The sequence below is a fragment of the Dermacentor variabilis genome, chromosome 8 (genome assembly GCF_050947875.1).
Source record: "Dermacentor variabilis isolate Ectoservices chromosome 8, ASM5094787v1, whole genome shotgun sequence".
NCBI lineage: Eukaryota > Metazoa > Arthropoda > Arachnida > Ixodida > Ixodidae > Dermacentor > Dermacentor variabilis.
In genome coordinates, this window is record NC_134575.1 from 39,838,600 (window position 1) to 39,858,621 (window position 20,022).

The window sequence follows — 20,022 nt, forward strand, 5'->3', positions numbered from 1 at the left end:
GAAGAGAAAGAGGAGCAGGGTTCTGCATAATAGAAAGCGTTAGACAGAAAGGAGACTGCGCTCCGCTTGTGAGCTCCATGCACCCTGTACGACAGCAAAACTTGGCCGATATGCACAGCAGCGTATGCAGACTATGGTACTTCTCCAAGCCGGAGGTGTGGTTCAAGGCCCCTTCAAGAGCAACGAATGCTACAGGCAGCGAAGATGTATGCGCAACTACACGTGGAAAGGGACGGGGTGCTTCCGGTGTCAGAACGCCCTCCTAGACCATCGAGACTACAACCCTGTTGAAAACGCACATTTAAGGGTAACAAGCAGTGCCTAGGCAATCCTAAGCACTTGCAGAAACAAAGCGGCCATTTTCTCATTAGAAACCATGCTCCCAAGCTGGGCATTGTTCCAATCAATGCCGCCAAGCCCTCATGTTGTTGCCGGGCAGACTTCCGTAGTTTGCAGAAATATTTCGAGTGTTTCTATTTTCCTTAATGTTCGCGGCGACTACATAAAGGTACCAGGTACCCATTTTTTAACTTTCAAGGGTGGAAGGAGAGGGACTTGTTGGATGGAAACTTCATCGTTGGTTAGCAGTATGACGTCCAACATAGGAAGAGAGAGAAGTGATAGGAAAGGGTGCGAACTTGCAACAACTTTACTGCACACACAGACCAGGCATCATGGCACAACAGAAGAGACTATTAAAGCATAAACTGTGTGTGGTGATCTCTGCATTCATTCCTGCGGCCATCACAGCAGATCGACTTTCGAATGTACAGAAACCGTCAGTCGCCACAAAAGCAAACAAATGAAACATAGCTGATGCGCATTCAATACACAATCCCAGAGAGCACTGTGAAAGTGCCCCTTCTTTGTCAGATAAAGAATTGCAATATCTAGATACATGATCTCTCCCTTGTAATGCTCGAAAATTAGTTCTCTTGTCAACCTCCTCTATTCCGATGTGTTATGGCATCGTATATAAGCCTGGTCTATGTGCACAATAAAATTGTCGCAAGACAGCGCTCTTCCCAGTCTCGTTTCTCACTTCTTACATTGGCCACTGCCCTGCTAACCAAAGATGCATTTTTAAGCATTGCTGCACATTTAACTGGTAGAATACGCAATGTATTATGGCTGAGAATAAGGAATGGCTACATGTACCTCTAAAGGAAAGTCAATACACGTTGCATACTGTGATCAGACCCTCATGAAACGTTTGATGTTCTCCACACAATGCAGCACAAAATGCCGACATTGCCACTTTGCACTTTAACAAGTCGCAAAGCCATATGCAGCCCTTTGATTTGTTACATGCAGGAACACAGAGTCAAATGTCTAAGTTTTAATACATTCAATATATTTATTTACTCAGTTTAGACAGAGTCAAACAAAGCATCATTTTCTTTGTTTCTTCGTTCGAGTCCTTTTTTTTTTTTTCATCAGCATACTATGTATATAAAAATGTTAAAACAGAAACCTGACTTCAAATTCCACAAGCTTAACACCGCAAACAGGCACACATCCAGACACTCTGAACCAGTCACAATTTTCTTTTTTAACACATACACTCCACCACTCGCACAAGCATTCTCACACACGCACCACGAGTAATCACTTTTTTTCCTTGTTTCTTCTTAGTGCTTTACAAAGTCACTTCCATTCCTACAAAAAAATAATGAAAAAGCCTAGATTCAGTCCACATCCTGGCGGTCTCCTCCTCCATAAGACATTCTGGCAACCATACCGCCATGCCACGAGACGACAAACAGCTTTTCTGTCGTCTCCGTGTTCTGCGCCGCACAGCCCGACATCTCTTCTGCTCTTTACCGAGCCTATGCCGCATGTTATGAACAACAGGGGTATTGGGGGTGGGGGGTGAGAGGATTTTTGGGAGGACCAGCCAGTTGGCGGGCGTCTGTTGGAAAGGGGAGCATGCACCAACGGTGCTACACTCGAGATGAACAGCTCGGACCCCTAAACACCGAACTACTCGAGTTACGGCAGCAACTGTGACAAACGGGGGTCGACGGGTGCCTGAACATCAAGCACGATGAACAGGACACCTAATAGTGGGGGGGGGGAGGAGGGATGTGCGGCCCACAAGCATCACGCCTGGCAAAACTTCCACTCCGGTCCTCCCCTCGCGGTTATCATCAGCAGTTTAACCATACTTTGTAAACAAGCGACACGAAGCTGCGCCCTCTAACACTGTGAAGAGGAAAGCAAAAGCATGTCGTCCGGTGTCGCACCTAAGCGCTGGAGGTACATTCAACAGGCAAACAAGAAGAAAAGAAATATACAAGTGTATTACAAGTGTATCGGGCACGGTTACTAGCCAGATGGAGATCTTGGCAGCCTGTGCATTACCTAAGCTTCCAACAAGTTGCACTTTGTACGAGGGGGGAGGGAAGAGGGGGCGCAAGGGGGAGCGGGGGGTTCTCCGCTGTCATCACAGAGACGAGAACACAATGCAGCTTTCTATGCACGTACAGAAACTAAAATAAAGAACTGCACACATACATGAGACAAACGAAACGAAGGAAGTGGGCTCTACATCAACCAACAATGCACGACTTCTTAAACAACACCCTGCCCTCTGCAACCCTTCCACCCTCCCCATTTAGCTGTGAACACTTCCTTCACTTTGGTGCTCATTTTGTGCACAGAGCTCTCGCACCTACGTTATATATGCACATGACATAATTTACAGACGGCTCCCCACCGGTAATGAGAGCTAGGTAGCAGCAAACGTCTCTTCCTATTCCCCTGAGTTGCCATACGCCCCCACCCAGAACGATTCTTTCTTGACAAAGCCTGCACAAAGTCTGCTAAAGCACTGGCCAAGAAGACTTCTTGAGATTTCGTTTCTATGCAATGACGTCGGGATGGCTCTACGTAAGTGACTGATGCCAACCCAGACAAAAAAACAGCAGACTATCCGTTGAGCCTGCATAGAAAATAAAACTGAACAACGTGCAGAGAGAGAGGGTGTAGGGATTCGGAGGGAATGGGATGGGACGAGCAAGGTGGAGGCACGAACAACACTGCACGAAAAGCATGCTCCTTGAAGTAGATATACGGTAGCGTTCATCAACTCCAACGGAGCAGGGTCACTCGGTTTCCCTTACGGGAGTCGCTAAAGCAGGTGGGGGAAAAAAAAAAGTTCGGAAAGAACACATCTTGGGGAGTGAAGCCGAAGCGCACCTCTCCACATTCAAGATCCGCTCATGCCAAAACTGGCACATGGACACACAAGAATTGCAACACAAAGAAAAAGGAACAGCAACTGGCCAGCTATTTTGCGCTTGCTTAGAGGTACGCTGCTTCTTTCCTTTTAATGTTGAACTATTACGTGCCCAAGAGCACGGCGAAAGGGCCACAATTTGCAAGGTTTCTTTTTTTCTCCTTTTTCTTTCAGCTGTCCCTGCCAAGGAGCGAAAGTAGGGAGGGGGAACACACACACACACACGTGCAGAGGGGAAACACGATCTGCTACGTAGAAACGTAGAGAGGGAAGGCTGCGGAGAGCTCGCCCAACACAAAACTCTCCCTAAACGTCGCAGTCCCGTCGTCTGCAGAGTCGCCGCCGCAACTCCACGCAAAAGCAGACAGTGCTGTAGCTGGCACACCACGATGTGGGACATGCAGCAGCTTGACCCAGAAAGGAGGGAAGAGCACGCAGTCCTGCCACCGAAGCCGCCACAACTTCTTGTTCCCTTGCAGAGTGATGCGTGATGGATCGGACAGAGAGATGGCAAGCCAGACCATCCCGTGTGACCCCCTCCTCTCTTCTTTCCGAGCCTTCTTGACTGGACAACAAAGCCTCCTCAAGCTCCTACTTGAGGTGTCAAATGGTTAACGGTCCTGCTCGGGGGAGCAGCTCGGCAGCGGCAGCAACCGCCTCCGGGCCCCCCCACTTTCAACCCCACTGCAGAGGGCAGAGGTAGGAGTGAGAGAGAGAGAAAAAAAACAAACAATAGTGGCAGGGACCCATCAGTGCTTGCGATGCCGTTGCTCTACCTGTCCGACGCTTTTGCTACACCGCTCTGCAAAGAGAGAAGCAAAGAGGACATCACGTTTCAGAGACAAATCCTCTGGAAATAACATGTCGCAGCATTTTAAGTGTGCAGACCCTTTTGATGCTCACAAAGCTTCCTAGAGACTTCTGACCTCTCACGTTGAAACTGCCCGCTAAATTATGCGGGCTAGGAATTAAAATTTTGTAGCGATGCATCCCACTCAATTTTGCACCAAGCTTATCTACCAATCACAGCCTGCTGATCCGACTAATAAGACGGGCGCAGCATCCCTCTAACCACTGACAAAGGGGAAAAAAAAAAGAAAGGCAATGAGGAATAGCACCGGAACAAGCATCACTACATTATAGTGATCCGGCTCTGCATCGCAGTTCATATGGACACCTCTAGTCTACAGTTAACACACTACAATTTTTTTTTCCTAGCTGAGCTTGCAAATAAACACATCTGTTTCACCTCTGAGGAGAACTGTATGAACAAATTCCACATGAAGCCAAAGGTGGCTTGGGGTGAAGCTCGCTTCCAGGGTTCTGCCTGGTGTTACTCGGCTACTGGTGAAAAAGTTTACGTAAAATATATATATGCACATATTTAACTGAATATGTTCATTCTCAAGTTATCTTGCACATTTCGATGAAAAATAAATGCTTCCTCCTGGATATTATTGTGTCTTGTCTGTAAAGAGTTTTTATATTAAATCTGATCAGACTATTACATATTAAAAGTTCAAAATAATATCAGGGATCAAACATATAACTGATGTACCTTAATTGTACTACTGCAGTTCTTTTCAGGCTGCGCTCTCTCCGGAATCTGCCCACATAGGGGCCATGAAACATACGCGATGTGGAAAAGTGGTGAGTAGCTAAGAAAGACTGTCTTCAATAAATAAAACAAACCATGTGTGAATGAATAAAATTTATTTACAAACAAATGAAACTTTCTCACGGAAGGATTTGTACAGAGGACCCCTAGCCCAACAGCTCAATCCTCTGACCACTAGGCCCACGGGTGCATGCCTCAGTACATTGAATAAAACCTCAAGAATTTCCCACGTGCAAGCCAGCACGCTCAAAGGCTTGGCCTGTTTTCTGTATACATCCTGAGGTTTTTCGCTGCGATTGATAGTTACACGTTAGACCCTCCATCTCCACGATAGACCCGCCACCTAGCGCAAAGTTACTGAACTAACTGGATTTCTAGAAGTAAAATGCGTCAGCGAAATCGCAAAGTACGACTCGCACACAACCTACAGACATGACAGCATTGGAGTGTAATTTGAATATACGACAAAACACAATTCTGTTAAGCAGACACTCAAACAAAAACCCCTTTTCCAGTGCTTCTACCATTCACAGAGCGGCAATGGCCTCCGAAATTTGCACGCACAAATTTCAAAGGCCATAAAGTGGTGCACCTGGTTCCTTGCAACACCTCCAGATGGCCGCTCACCTCCGCCGCATCGGAGGCCGCGTCTCCACCAGAAAGCTCGCCTTCGTGCATAGCGTTCGCTGTCAGAGTTTCCCAATAAACATTACGGTTACATAAGCTGCAGTTGCTGGGAAGTGCGCGAAGCAGTCGGGGATCTTTGAATGCTATCGCGTTCCACTCTTAAAGACGAAGCTTACGTGTCCTCCAAATTTGTAATATGTTTTCTAAGAACATTAACTGTACAATTTCCTTTTGCATCAGAATTTGAAGCAAGGCAACGAAAGATGCCTGATCCTGCAGAGACTGGTTAGACAACTTTGCTTGCTGGAACGGATTGTAAAACCGTCTACTCTGCAGACTATGCGCACCATGCAGACCCTGTCGGCTCGTGTAATTGTTTTCCCACACGTTGTAGCCAAGATGTGGCTAGGACAGCACCATCCGTCGGTGCATGGCTTCTGCAGCGAAGCACAGTGTCCCTCACATCGCGCAAACATGCCCGCGCACCGGCAGAGAAGCACCAGTGGAACTCTATAATCGCAATGAAGCAAGGCTGGCCAGCATACACGCAAAGACCACTTTGTTAGTTCAGACGCAGAAACAATGCCATGCTGCATATACAGTGCATGCCACCTCTCAACGTTGGAGGTGCCCCGACGTGCCGCTGTGGAAACAGGAAGCCGAGGCTAAGAGAAAATGTCCACAAAACCCTGCAGTTCAAAAGCACAAAGGGGATGCACACATTGTGCCCACCCCGAGTATGCAGTAGTACGATAACGTCGAGGCTAGCACTATGCCACAAAGCTGAAAAGACCTCGTAGTTTCAACTGATGCTGCTCGAGGGCCATTGTAAGGTTGTTGTGAACGGTTGCCTTGGTTAAACTCATCTGTGTTTGTGCATCTGCTGCATTGCAATGTTGCGCTGTTGCCTCGCACCCAAGCCGCTTCCAGGGAGTGCCTGCTTTGGGAAGGCGATGGCCAGACACTGTTTGGTGAAAAAGGGAGCGGCAGGGGTTCTCGCGCACTGGTTCTGGCGAGCGCCACAGTAGCGCAACGAGCCGCTGTAGTGGCACCTGGAGAAGGGAGTCTTTGGGGAATGTTTAAGTCGGGCAGAGGCGGTGCGGGCGGCTCGGGTGGTTTGAGCGGCAGCCACCGCCGGCCCAAGTTACGCAGCCCAGAGACATGGTCCCGCGGCTGGGGGGGGCGAGAATGTGCGTGGCTGAGCATCCAGCGTGGTCCGAGACGTGAGAGACAACAGACCAAACTCGTCATGTGCCCAATCGGAGCGACGGACTGCTCAGAGGCCTTTGCCCAGCCGCATTCGTTAATGTGAACCTTCTTTCCTTGTTTAATATATACTCGGTGTAACCGCTGATGTCCGCCTGTAAATAAATTCAGTTCAAATTATTGCCATCCAGCATCTTTAGTCCCGGAATACCAAAGCAGAGAACAATGCAGTGGCTTAGGAAGAGCCGAGAACGAACTAAAGCACCAAGAAAGAAGAACCCAGCGGAGGAAGAGAAGAGAAAACCTTACTGCCATTGAGCTTTCTCTGTTGATGTGCCTACATATGCCCGCAGTATGCGTGTTTTACCTAGCTCGTTTATTGGAATTCATGCTGCCACTACAGCTACGAGTCTTACACTTCGTGCAATATTCTAATATGTTGCTATCGCATTCATTACTTTGCACTTAAAGCGAAACGGAGTTTTTTCTCTCCAAGAAAATTGAGCCAAACGCGGCATTCATGGCATTAGTATGCTTTGCCACGCAACACGCCGTATCACGGCGAAGCTGACCTCAGTAAACCGGTTGCCACTGCGCAACACATATTAGACCCTTGCCCATTTCTCTTGCTAAAAAATAGGATGGGTATTATTTATTTTGTTTGGGAGCTTTAATGGTACCTCCAAGTTAGTTTTCTACTTTGCACACATTAGAAAGCAGGCACGCGTTTGAGCCCGGGGTGTGCTCGAATCTCTTTTTTCCGTACGTTGTTTAAATGTTTCCGTATGCCATGTTGGATCACCGCAACCTTGACACAGCACACAAAGCAAACATCAATGCGCCGTTACGCCGACACCAGTCGCACAATCGAAAAAATGTTGCCTACTTGCAGCGTCGTGCACGAAAAAGCAAACAAATCAGCTGCTGGATTGTCTTGACATGACTTACTAAGCTGAGATTGGAACTGCTCTGGCAATGGCTGTAGCCACAAACCAGGCAGAAACGATGATGAGCGGAGATTTACAGTAGCGCCACTTTGTAGGGCAGCAAGGAGGCTCCGTTCAAAACAAAGATGCCGTTCAGCAAGTCGAACCATGCACCGGTCAGAGTCGGTGCATGGTGCTCTCGATCAAGTTGGCTCAAGGAGTGTCAGAAAAATCAGACGAGAGGTTGCAAGGTGTCCGAACTTTCGGCAGCTGTTATACATTATGGTCTATGGGGAGAATGGCGGTGCCGCGAAGCAGACCGAATAATCGAGCATGTCCGAATTTTTGGAGTCCGAAAAATCAGTCGGCGACTGTAAATCCATTTTGTCAGTCCCATCAGGGTTGAATTAACGAAAGTAGACTGTATTCGCTGCAAGTAATCTCGGAGCCCAACTTTCTGCATTTGAATAGCGATTTTCCAGAGGGGCACATTTGTTTACCTCCGCAACGCTCATCGTTTGCTCCAAGATGGCAAACCGTGTAGTGCTGACATGAAGCAACGACGAAATACTGCAAAGCATACAGGTTCAGCACCTACGAGCAGCACCGCATCACACTGAGATGAGCTCATATGAGTGGCCGAGCTTCTCAAATGGCTGTAACTGCTGACTGCGCAAGGGGGTTCCTGCTTTTTGTGAGGTGTCACATGGCATCGGCACTTCCCATTTGTTGTGTGCACACTGTAAGGAGTGAAGGCTTCATTTCAGACCACTATGGCCAGAACTGAACTGTAAAAAGTTTCCTTCACCCTAATTGCTTAGCCTTAACTCAGGCCAGCTGGTTGTGAGTGCATGAACTCGCTGGTTGTGCTAAGCCTAATCTCCGCAGAACAAGACTGATACTGGTTCAAAGCCAATGTGGACGTTATGAGTACCTCAGCACAAAACACAAGGACAGGGGAGTAAACAGGACAGGTGCCCATCCTGTTTACTTTCTCGTTTTAGTCGTGTACTGCGCTGCTGCACTCGCAACGAATCCTCACTAACTAGCCCAGTTGTCCATTCTACTGCCTGCGATGTAGACTGCTGCAAAAGCCAACATCGTGTGTTGCGTCTTACTTTGCACGCAAATAAATATATACAGTCAATGTTCATTACAAAGGTAGAGTCGGCACCGTTGCTAACAGCGGCAAATTGTTTCAATGAAAAACATGGCACTGAACAGCAAGAAGCTTGGTAGTGAACGTCTAAGTAGCTAGGTGCAAGACTGCCGGTTCGAGGTAATCAAAATGGCGGCGACAGTGGCTTCCATGACGTCATTTCGGTCCTGTGGTCACGGCAAAAAGTCCAAAAAATTGGACGGCAGTTTTTTTTGTGTCCGAAAGACTCTGGCAGCGTACCAAAGGCGTCCCAATTACTGGGCGTGCCTGAAAACTAGGTTGTTGCCTGTATACAGGTGCAGCTGCTGTGGCAATTGCATAGTGAACGCAATGTTTTTGCTCTGTGGCCAATCTTGCGACAACTGGCAGACCAACGGCTGGCAGACTGGGCCTCGCAACAAACAAATGTCAAATTCAAAACAAACTACGAGGTAAGGATTTCCATACCGACTCGTGAATACTGTATTGACTCGCGTAAGGGACCCCATCCCCCACTTTTGTCCTCGAGAATTGACTACCCTCCTGTAAAAAATGTGCACCTGACCTTCAGAAAGGTGCCACATTCACTTTATCTCGATGCAATTGGCAGGCACCATCTACTACAGTCGAACCTGTTGACACCTAATTATTTTGTATATTGAACACTTTCTGAACACGGTATAGTTACAATGAGTATATATAGCAAAAATTACGCTCACATCGAACAAAAATAGCAGCGGCTCCCAATATATCGAACGTCAAGCAGTACAAAAGTTCCCACAGAAGTTGGCTTTCCCTCGCGCCACCGAGTTTCCCAGGCAGTGCGGCTCCATACAACCGCTCTCCCTACCATGACCGCGCTGCGTCGGGCGAGCCATCGACACCCCCCCCCTGCAAAGAAAAATGAACCTGACCCGCTCGCAGCGCTTGCTCAGATAGCCAATCAGAGGCTCTTGTGCTCTCGTCATGCAAGGTGGCGCACGAGCGGGCTGTCTTGCTGCTTTTCTGACTCGTGTTTGTGCCTTGTGGGCCTTCTCCCACAGTGTCGCCGTGATGAAGCGGCAGAATTCGCCTTTAGCCGTGAAGCTCGAAATCATGAGTAGGGCCGAATGCGGTGACAAGTCTGATGTCCCCCCACAGCATACAAAATTCTGAGGTGCAATCTCAGCATGATCTTGTAGAATAAGGGGGAGATTAGGGGTGAAGCGGAGAAACTCGCGACCTGGTGATGACTGTAAATTCTGATGAGTGCGACGAAGCTGTTGCCAGTGTTGCCGAAGTTTGGAGCAAGGTGTCAGAATTTCCAGAAGCCATTGATGAATCAATGGTCAACGAGTTTGAGTGTGTCAATGATGGTGTCGCCACCACGGGAGAGCCAGAAAACGAAGACTGCATTCCCGACATCACACCGGGCACAAGTGAAAGTGGGAACAATGAGGAAAGCAATGACGGTCCTTTGTGCACAAGGACAGATGACGATTATTGTTGTGGGACGAGCCCCAAAGGGTGCAAGCTTTCTTTGAGACTGTAGATTCAGTTACAGTTTCAACGTGGCGGAAGCAGCTACACATCTCTGGCAATCTGGATTCTAAGACGTCACTGCAAATTGTAGCAACTAATAAACCTTGGCAGGTGGTGAAGCAGTATTGCATTATTGAACCTATAGCTGCGCCGACAATCATCACTTATGAATCGCAGGTCACGTTAATCTTCATTGAGGTACCCAACACAGACGAACCACAAATGTAATATAAATTTGTAGTGAAGAGGAAGTTCAACACAATGGCACTATCGTAAATTGACTGCGGCCGAACCCACACGGTGTGCTATTATGTGAATATTTGTCCCTGAGGTGTGATCCCTCACACAATAGCAGGGAGAAAAGGGTATTTTGCTCTTCGGTGAAAGGTAATCATATTGGCCAAATCTGAGATATTAAATGCCAAGGATGGCAGCAAAGATGACACGTTCTAGGCAACATTTGGCATTACTGATGCCTTCATGCAGCTTGTGCAGGTTTATTGACCAGTTGCCCTCACCCAAAATGATCATGTTCTCGCGACGTCTGCGGCAGAAGGGATGTTCCACATCTGCCACCAAGGTCTGTGAGTGGCGGTGCTGCCTGCTCTCCCAGGGTTCTACTAGGAAACATAAATACCCAAGAAAGTGGATGGGGAAACGGCGGTGCGGTAGCTCAATTGGTAGAGCATCGCACGCAAAATGCGCAGGTTGTGGGTTCGTTCCCCACCTGCGGCAAGTTGTTTTTTCACCCACTTTCATTTCCATTAATTTATCGTTTCTTTATTTCATTTATTAAGCACAAGTAATTTACCTTATGTTGCCCTTGCTGCCAGTGTTTGTTGGCTTCTTATGATATGACTAATTAAAATCGGGCCCCTCGGTTAACCCCCTTTCTTCTTGTTTATGTTCTAGGCTGCTAATTCGAAGGCTTTTCAAAGCGATGATGACTGATTTCTGGTCCAGTGCGAGTCAGATGCAATAAATTTTCTTTTTCCAAATGACGGCAAATCGACCTTACTTTCAATCCACAAAAATCCGCACAGTGAACAATTAAGGCCACTGTTAGATGAACTTTTTTTTTAGATATGTATATTGTGGTTCGCATTAGAATTGAAGGCTTGTTCTTCATTCTCTCTCTCTCTCTGATTTTTGGCTGTAAAACATATTACAATTGAAGGGCACATTACTTCAAGAGTCAATTTGGTCCAAAGGAGGCCTCTGGCGCACAGTGCAAGGAGGCCGGCAGTGGCCAACTGCGAAAACGCTCACCTTTGTGAGCGCTCCGGAGGCGGCGTTGTGATGGTCGGCGCCCTTCCTCCAGGGGGGGTAGGGGGGAGATGCGGGCATGCCGTGCTGCTCGCCGTTCATGCCGCTCAGGAAGGTTCCTCGGTACGGGGGCCGCTGCGAGCCCGACGCCGTCGTTGGGGGAAGGCCCCGCGAGGCCGCCGTCGACGCATGGTGCGCCTGCTGGGTGCCCCCCTGGGCTCGGTGACCCACCTCTGGCCCCCCCTCGGCCCCGACCACTCCCGTGGCCCCCGCCTCTGCACCGCCAGCCTGGCTCCGATTGCCGCCCTGCACAGATCGACCCCACACGGTCGGTCGAGGGTGGCCCGGATCAAGGCACATGCAATCACCTCATTTCGTAGAATCTTAATTAAAGATGCCTGTAATTGCTAGCAGTGAAAGAATCATTGTAGAATTACAGGCTCACCATCGTAGTTATCAGCTCATTTTTTTTTTGTTTTTACAAGTGCAAGATGAATACATTTCGCCTCAGCAAATACCCTTACCCTCGTCTCGTGCCGGTCAACTCCATCCTATAGTCATTGTTTTCTAATGGCTCCACAACACCTAAGTCTCTTGACACCATGGTTTTCATTTCCCTTTTTTATTGAGAACACAGCCCTCAGTGGCTTGCTGCAACTGCGCTTCCTCTTAACCACATCTACACTCTGTTTCATACTCCGCTGACAACACCGTGGAAGCTACGCAAGCAGTGCGATCGTAGAAATCTCACTCTGCACACTTTACAGTGAAGATGCTTTCGATTGGTGACACTATCTAGGGAATAACTTTCATTTATGCAGAAATGCTTCTGTCTGCTTGCTCAACAGCTTCAGGTCTGGGACACCTTGCACGGAACAACTACCACACTATTTTGTGACATAATAGTAAGAGACTTACTATTGCATCAAGTACATGACACACACACACACACACACACACACACGTCTAACGCTTTTCCCCTTTTCAGTGCTGGTTCCACAGCCCCTAGCTTTTTTTTTTTCACTCGAATTGGGCTACCCTTCTAAGGGGGCTTCCGAACAGTGAAATTTCCTAATAAATACCAGCATTGGACAAAGAACAAGCTTCGAACTATCAAATATTTCCTCATTTCTATATACTGCATGGAGTTCCTTTAGAATAAAGAGGAAAAGTCTTATTGACAATATCTGATACATGTAATACAGTTCCAAATTGGACTTAATCCTGTCAACTGAGAAGTTTGTAAATAAGTAACTGAATGGTGACCTTGTCTGGCACACCATGGAAACAACACTAACGCAATAAAGGATCATCACATCACCCCACGTCAAAGGTTTAAAGTGCAATTGCGCAACCCCACACATACCTTTAAAAGGGATGCCAACTTAGCAAGACAGTCTTAAGTGCGAAATACTTTTGCCTAAATCAAAAAACAAATAGGAGAGGCACCTTTACTGAACTAATTCAAATTACTGAGAAAAAGTTAGCTAATCCACGCACTCACTCAGAAAGTGGCACCCATTCACAGCAGAATCACTCTGAACAGTCATTACTCGCACCCGGCTTTCTCCCTGGAGACAACAGTAAGTGTTGTTATCCTTCATATCGAGAATGTTTCACATTCGATATTTCAAATGTTCAGGCAGCACTACCTGAAATGCTTGATTCATGCCAAGAAATGACATAGTTCCAGAGGCCACTACCAAAAGACTGAACAATTCAATTTAAACCTCCCACGACGAATGGGGTCTCGCACATAGATAACCCAAAAGCTGAGCTGGTGGCCTTCGAGACTGTGCTTCGTGAAGCCACTACCGAGTGGCTTTGTTTGAGTTGCAGGTTTCACGTCAAGATGCCACACTTCTGTCAATAGCACCTCGTACACAGGAATTGGGGTTCGCATATTGCTGTGCTAATTCACGTGAGCAAATTTAAGGTACGTGGAGAGCTTGCCTAACGAATGGTGTTACAGCCAATTTGTAGAACTGTGCCGATGGCATTGCATGAGCAAATCGGTGTACTGCAGGCTAGCATCTTAGGCCCAACTTACCAAGCTGTGAAGGCTGTACAGAAGAAATTAGGTGTGCAGATCACTGTTATACATGACCACATTTTTAAGCTATGTGAAAGTCCTCCCAATGAAGGTGTTACAGCCAATATGTAGGTGGCAGGAAGTTGCGTAGATGGCACTGCCACGCACACATCAGTTTACTACTATAGGTCAACACTACAGTAACCCACCTTGTTGGGCTGTGAAGGCCATACACAGAGTGAGGTGAACAATTAAACTGTCCACCATGACTGCACTTAAACTACCATCCTTGCAGCTACAGACGAGTAAAGCAAGAGACTTGTGGAAGCCAACACTGAACAGCTTGGTGTTTAGAGCTGTTAGCATTCATGGGGTGAGAAGGCCCTGCCCTAGGTTATCATGTGATATATGAATACGAGTTATAGCATTGCGACACACACCACAACTACAGTTAGGAAGGAGTACAGCAACCATGCTGAGTGTTTCGAGTATGACACACATCACATGAATAAAACCAATTGCCAAAATAATCAAGAACTGTAACGACACACACTTAAAATATCTCCCTACACTTCTGTACAGGCATCAGCAATAGCAAACATAGTGAGACATAATGCAAGTATTTCATGTTAGTGTCTGTGCAGTTTTGCGATAACACGAATGGGAGAGAAGTGCACAATATCTGCGCCAAAAGTGGCCGAGAGAGCCGTTTGCTGCAACGAAAATGGAAAACCCATCGAAAAACACAGCAGGTGGCAAGAAAAAGAAAGAGAGCAGGCCGAGAGCCCAGATGCGTACTCACAAACTTGAGCATGTTCCAGTCAAACACGTAGTCGTAGGTGAAGCCCTGCCTATGGAAGAGGTTGCGTAGGAGCTGCCGCAGGTACGAGTAGTCGGGCTTCTCGTCAAAGCGCAACGACCGGCAGTAGTTCAGGTAGGTGGCAAACTCCGAGGGAAAGCTGCGACAGAGTTCCTCAATGGGCGTCGACATCTTCTTCTCGCTGATGCGTTCGTACTTCTGCCGCTTGGTGGCCGCCCGCAGTCCCTGCCAGGGCAGGCTGCCCCGGTTGAAGTACATCAGCACGTAGCCGAGGCTCTCCAGGTCGTCCCGGCGACTCTGCTCAATGCCCAGGTGCGTGTTGATTGAGGCATAGCGCGCTGTGCCCGTCAGGTTCTTGTTCTCCCGGTAGGGGATGTGGTTGTGCGTCCGCGAGTCCCGGTACTTCTTGGCCAGCCCAAAGTCAATGATGTACACCAGGTTGCCCTTCTTGCCCAGCCCCATGAGGAAGTTGTCGGGCTTGATGTCGCGGTGGATGAAGTTCTTCGAGTGAATGTACTCGACGCGCGACACAAGTTGGTCTGCCAGCAGCAGCACCGTCTTGAGCGAGAACTTGCGGTTGCAGAAGTTGAACAGGTCCTCGAGAGAGGGGCCGAGCAGCTCCATCACCATGACGTTGTAGTCGCCTTCCGAGCCACACCACTTGATGAGGGGGATGCCGACGCCTCCCTGCATCATCTTGTAGAACTTGGACTCTATGTGCAGTTGCGGGTGCTTCGTCTTGATGCACTCGAGCTTGATGGCCACCTCTTCCCCCGTGGTTATGTTTGTCCCTGTGCAAAAAGAAAGGGGGAAAAAAAAAGGGGGGGGGGGGTCAACCAAGTTTCACCATCCGTTTTCATTAAGCAGCGAGTCTCTACTCAGCTCAAGATGGGGCCACATGCTTAGCCAATCGGTTTTTTGATCAAGCAATGCGCAGCACAAACCCAACAGCTCAAACTGCAAGTGTGAGAGAATAAAACTCTCGAGAACAGAAAGCTCTTGTCAGATTTGACCATTGTCAAGAACGCTTGGAGTATAGAGATAGAAAAGATGATCAGAAGACCTGATCATTGAAGGATGTCCTTGATTACAGTAAGCAACAGCCCGAACAACAGGCAACAGTTGAACAGGCTTCATCGGTGTGCACTGTCTAGTGGCAAGGTTTTAATTGCCTTGTGTAGACTGTTGGCTGCCGTCGTTTTGTCCTTGTACACTTGCATGGTGTCCTGCACAGTGACCTGTTAGTCAGCAAGAAATGTATTGTGGACAGGTACAAGAACAGTGATGCTACTCAGCTAATGACAGCCACACAAGTGACTATTTACAAACCCTTGACAGCAGATGCATGAGTGTTCCTCATATTGTGTTGCTAGCAGTTTGACGCACACAGCTCTTGCACAAACCTGGCGACAATCTAATCACAATCTGGCAGTGCGACCTTTCTTCTTTTCTCCTGCTATCACTTTAACCACTTGGGAAGTGCGGATAATGAAGTTGCGTGCGCTGCCAAATCTGACCAAGTATCCTCGAGCACTTTCCGGGATGCAGCCAACTGCAGATCGGATGCCAAACACGCGTATGCATGACTCAGTCAAGCCGATAAAAGGACCAAAACAAGCGCTGCACAGAATAAGTCTGAGTACTAGATTGCTCACTACGTAAACATAACAAGGAAAAATGACAGAATTTTGCTTGTCTCAAACAGCAATAAGAAAATTGCGATTACAGTCTTCATTCCACACGGTAACAGCCCTTATCAGGACTAAGTTCAGTGGGTTAAGAAGTGTGCAACAAGCAGACACGAAAACACAGTGACAAGCTAGATTGCAGTGACCAGCACACTGAGCAACACTACTTTGTATTTTATTAAGATTTTATCATGTTTGGGGGACACAATTGAAGCGCAGTCGGGTCTGTGCTTTCCCTGCTGACAGATCTTTTTGCGCTGAACGAGAGATTGTTCCAAAAGGTTCAATATATCTGTTAGCATAAACTATAGCTTGCAGTTAACCAGGGACAAGAACCTAATAGTCACTGTCACCCACTAAAGAGTTTGCAGAACCCGCTGAACTAGAGGCCACTTTGCAAAATTCTAAATGGAGAGAGTAAGTTCTAGGCCAGAGCCTTACGAGGACACGAAACACCCACTGTCTTCCACTACAGAGTGTTGCTCAATCAGCAACTTTTCTGCAATCAAGTGTAATCACATTAGTGCTAGTTGAACCTAATTTAGTGTACCGCTGAGGTACGGTGTTTCAAAGCAATGCTTGAGGTTACGGTGCTGTGGCAAGAGTGCTACAAATTGAACTGCACCAAACAACAGTGCACAATTCACCTATTCTTTCTGTGCTGTCAGTTCAATGAAGAGCACAGGTAGCGACTAACCCAATCTGGTGCCATCTGCTTCTCCTGCTTTCTGGCAATGCTTAAAGAAAAAAAACACGCTAGGCTATAGGACTGGCACTTGCTTCAGCATAAACGTCACATGGCCTGTTACAAATGTTTGCTGTCCAGTACGAAACAGCTATGCATGACTAAGGGAGATTGCGTGAGATGCCGGCAACATGATGAAATGTACTGCTACGATTCCCAAATTTCTGTCAGCAGATTATACCTGTAAGACAGTAATTACTTCAAATTGACAGTACAAGTGTGCAACCCATCCCGTGTACATTGGACTACTCGTCAGGCCGAGTCGTACAGATCCAGCCACTGACTGGCAGGACTGTCGATAAGCAATGCGCACTTTATTGCCAGGAAGTTCTCATTCAGTCCTCTTAAGTAGCGAATTAGCAACATACATAGCCACAGCCTATTTTGTAGCTTGGTCAAGGTCGTACTTGTTGGACCAAGTTGTACATTTCCAGCAAGAGACTAGCAAGCCTTTGCTCAATTTATTTACAAAAACTGCCTGCCAAGGCAACTTCTCCACTGCTATCCTCAGACCCAACTACAACCCGTTTCATACTTGGGGCAACTTTTTATCAGGCCGAGATGTACAGGTCCCAGCCAGGGACGGGACTCTCACTCCAGTTATTTGAAGAGTGTTTTTGTCAGGAAGAATATAGAGCTTTCTGCTAATCTTTGTTGGCCACGATCAAAGCGGTGAGACTTTTACCATCTCTTAGCAACAGGGAAAGCTCTGAAAATAAGCAAACAAGCAGGCAACAAACAGCTGCATGCTGCTACAAGTTGAAACACGTAATGAAGCCGAGCTGGAAGACATTGCGCCGTGGACAGAGCCAAGCCTGCCCACTTGCGCCATGGGCAAGAAACCAGGCTTCCATCTACGCCAAGCAACCCTGTTCGGGAATTCACTGGGGTGAGTCACTGCAGACGGCGGCGCAGCAGACGACGTGAACGAAAAGAAAGCCGATCCATCGCGCGGCGCCAGTTCAACTTTCAAAAAAACAAAGAGCGAAAACTCGAGCTTGGTGCACCAGCCGATAAGGTGGAAGAGGGAGGGGCGTTAACAATCTCAGATAAGAACAAATAACCTCGCTGTTGCGACGTACGCAAATTAACCCGTCAACACCAAAACAGCTCGAGGTGGAGACCTGCACCTCGTGCCTTTCTTTTTATCAGAGGTGCAATTCGTTGCTCCGCTAACTACTGCTCGCTGGCCACGACCTTTACCTCGAGGAATGGAAGATGAGGGTGTTTACGGGTTCCGCCGTGAAAATGCCCTCGGCTTTTTATTGAAAGACAGTGGCGGAGGCCCGGACTTCGTTCGCGCGCCCGGCCACCACCCAGCCTGTACTGCGCACTTGGGAGGGAAGACGCGTTGCTACGCATCCCGAGACTCATTTGCACGGATCGCGGGCGCGCCGTTGGTAAAAACAAAAATGAAAAGAAGCGAGGACGACGTTCGTTCTAGCCGAAGCAACTTGGGGGCAGGCACCAACGACCCCCTCCTCAACCACAGCGCCGGTCGAAGGCGGCTCTCCTGTCTCTCTATTCTACCGCCGGTTGCTGCCTTCAACGGACCGCCCACAAAAGACGAAGCACACAGCGGTGCCCGACTAGCACCGCTCGGAAACAAACAGACAAAAAAAGTGTAAAGAACGAACGTTGACCACGAAACTCCTCGCCGGCCAAAAGGGCACGAAGCTGAGGCAACGCGAGCCCGTGCAACACACACGCACGCCTACGGCGCCGCGATTGTTCGGGTCGACCATCTTCGATCAGAGGCACGAACGCACAGACACCGGACCAGCGAAGCCTGCGACGCGCACAGCTGAGCGACGCGAGGGCGGGCGACGGCCGGCGAGGGGCCGACGACAAGCCGCACCGCGTCGCCCCGGATCCAAATTCGGCGACTGCCGTCACACAGCTGACCGCGGCAGCACCGCGTGAAAAACTCGACGGGAGGTCGTACCCGCGGCGCCGTTGGGGCACACGAAAAAAAGCGTCTATTTTTCTAGCGAGTCCTATCGATTACCGGGGACCCCCGTTCCTTTTCTTTTGTTATTGCCAACCCCCCCCCCCCCCCACCCTGCCGCTGCACCTTTCGTTTTTGCGAGAGACGATGGAGCGCTCCCACTCGCTTCGGCAGCGCACCGACTTGGGAGAATTAAAACGCGCATCGCGACTACCCCTTCTCGCTGACAACCGAGCAGCGGAAGACGCATCGCAGATCCCTTCACGACGGACGGTCCACACCCTGAGACTTATTTGGGTGCCCCGTCGTCGACCAACTAAACAAACACTACAAAGGCTGGCTTTCTCGCGACACACAATGACGGGGCTGCGACGCAAATTATTTCAAATCATACTCGGCTGCGCGGCCGGCAGGTCTCGACAGCGGCAACGATATGTGGGGTACTACGTGACCGAGCATTCGGGTAGTTCCCCTCGCGAACGTTTTTGTCCCGAGACGCCCAGTCAGGGTACAAAGAACTCTCGGGTCTGATGGGGCCGACGCTCGCAAGCGCGGTTCAGGCTAGGCTTTCGACAAACGAGCGAGGATCGGTTAAACGCTGGGGGGCCGATTTGTACGTAGGCTCGACGGATGAAGCTGCTGGCAATCTCAAACAAAAAACCCGAGCCCGGAAGGACAACACGGCGCCGTTTAAAATGGGTCTGGGTCATCATCAGCTGAACACTGCGACTACTGCCGTGCAAGGGAAACGGAACGTCACTTACCCAAATAAATATCCCCGAAGGATCCGCTGCCAATTTTCCGTCCGAGCCGGTACTTGTTGCCGACTCGAAGCTCCATTTCGAGAGGCAGGAATCGGCAGGAGCCCGCTCTGAGAGAACGAACTGGTGACGGTGGGGGGATACCCTGTCAATTTTTTTCAACGAAAATACGCCGCCATCTTGGAAGGATACTGGGCGACTCTGACAATATCGTACTCTTCGCGGCGGTTCACCTCGTCGACAGGCACCTTCGCCGGCTCGGGACCTGCGGCACGGTGCTAGGCCACTATCGAAGCACCGTTCTTGTTAGTTTTCATGCTGCTGGAGTCAATTCGTAACGAGGATTCTTTGGATTTTTCGGAAACATCGCACCACTCTTTTCCCAACAAATCTTGTAGCGACCTCTCTGCGCATGCGCCAGAAACTCCGCACAGCGAGCTCCCGGATGAACGTTGCCAGACCAGTTGCGCGTTCCGAGGCGGCAG

General features: G+C 48.8%; 1 protein-coding gene across 2 annotated transcripts; it reads right to left on the reverse strand.

Annotated features, from left to right (window-relative positions):
- Positions 1-1,333: 1,333 nt before the first annotated feature.
- LOC142590099 (casein kinase I-like) lies at positions 1,334-19,967 on the reverse strand. Of its 2 annotated transcripts, none has more exons than XM_075701954.1 (4): positions 19,541-19,967; positions 14,374-15,186; positions 11,547-11,849; positions 1,334-4,043 (listed from the first exon to the last, which is right to left on the reverse strand). In XM_075701954.1, the coding sequence occupies exons 1-4, from the start codon at positions 19,614-19,616 to the stop codon at positions 3,991-3,993; spliced, it is 1,245 nt and encodes a 414-aa protein (XP_075558069.1). In that variant the 5' UTR covers positions 19,617-19,967; the 3' UTR covers positions 1,334-3,990. The 2 variants fall into 2 exon arrangements, with proteins under 2 accessions (XP_075558069.1, XP_075558070.1); XM_075701955.1 differs by having other exon boundaries at positions 14,378-15,186; positions 19,541-19,966.
- Between the last annotated feature and the right edge of the window lie 55 nt (positions 19,968-20,022).

Bases quoted from the DNA above. Each gene is read 5' to 3' on its own strand.
- LOC142590099 (XM_075701954.1), bottom strand. From the start codon at position 19,616: ATGGAGCTTCGAGTCGGCAACAAGTACCGGCTCGGACGGAAAATTGGC. The intron at 11,850-14,373 runs GTACGCATCTGG...CGATCTGTGCAG, and splicing joins GAACATGCTCAAGTTTGTGA to GGCGGCAATCGGAGCCAGGC. The intron at 4,044-11,546 runs GTGAGCGTTTTC...CTCTCTTTGCAG, and splicing joins CCTCCGGAGCGCTCACAAAG to AGCGGTGTAGCAAAAGCGTC.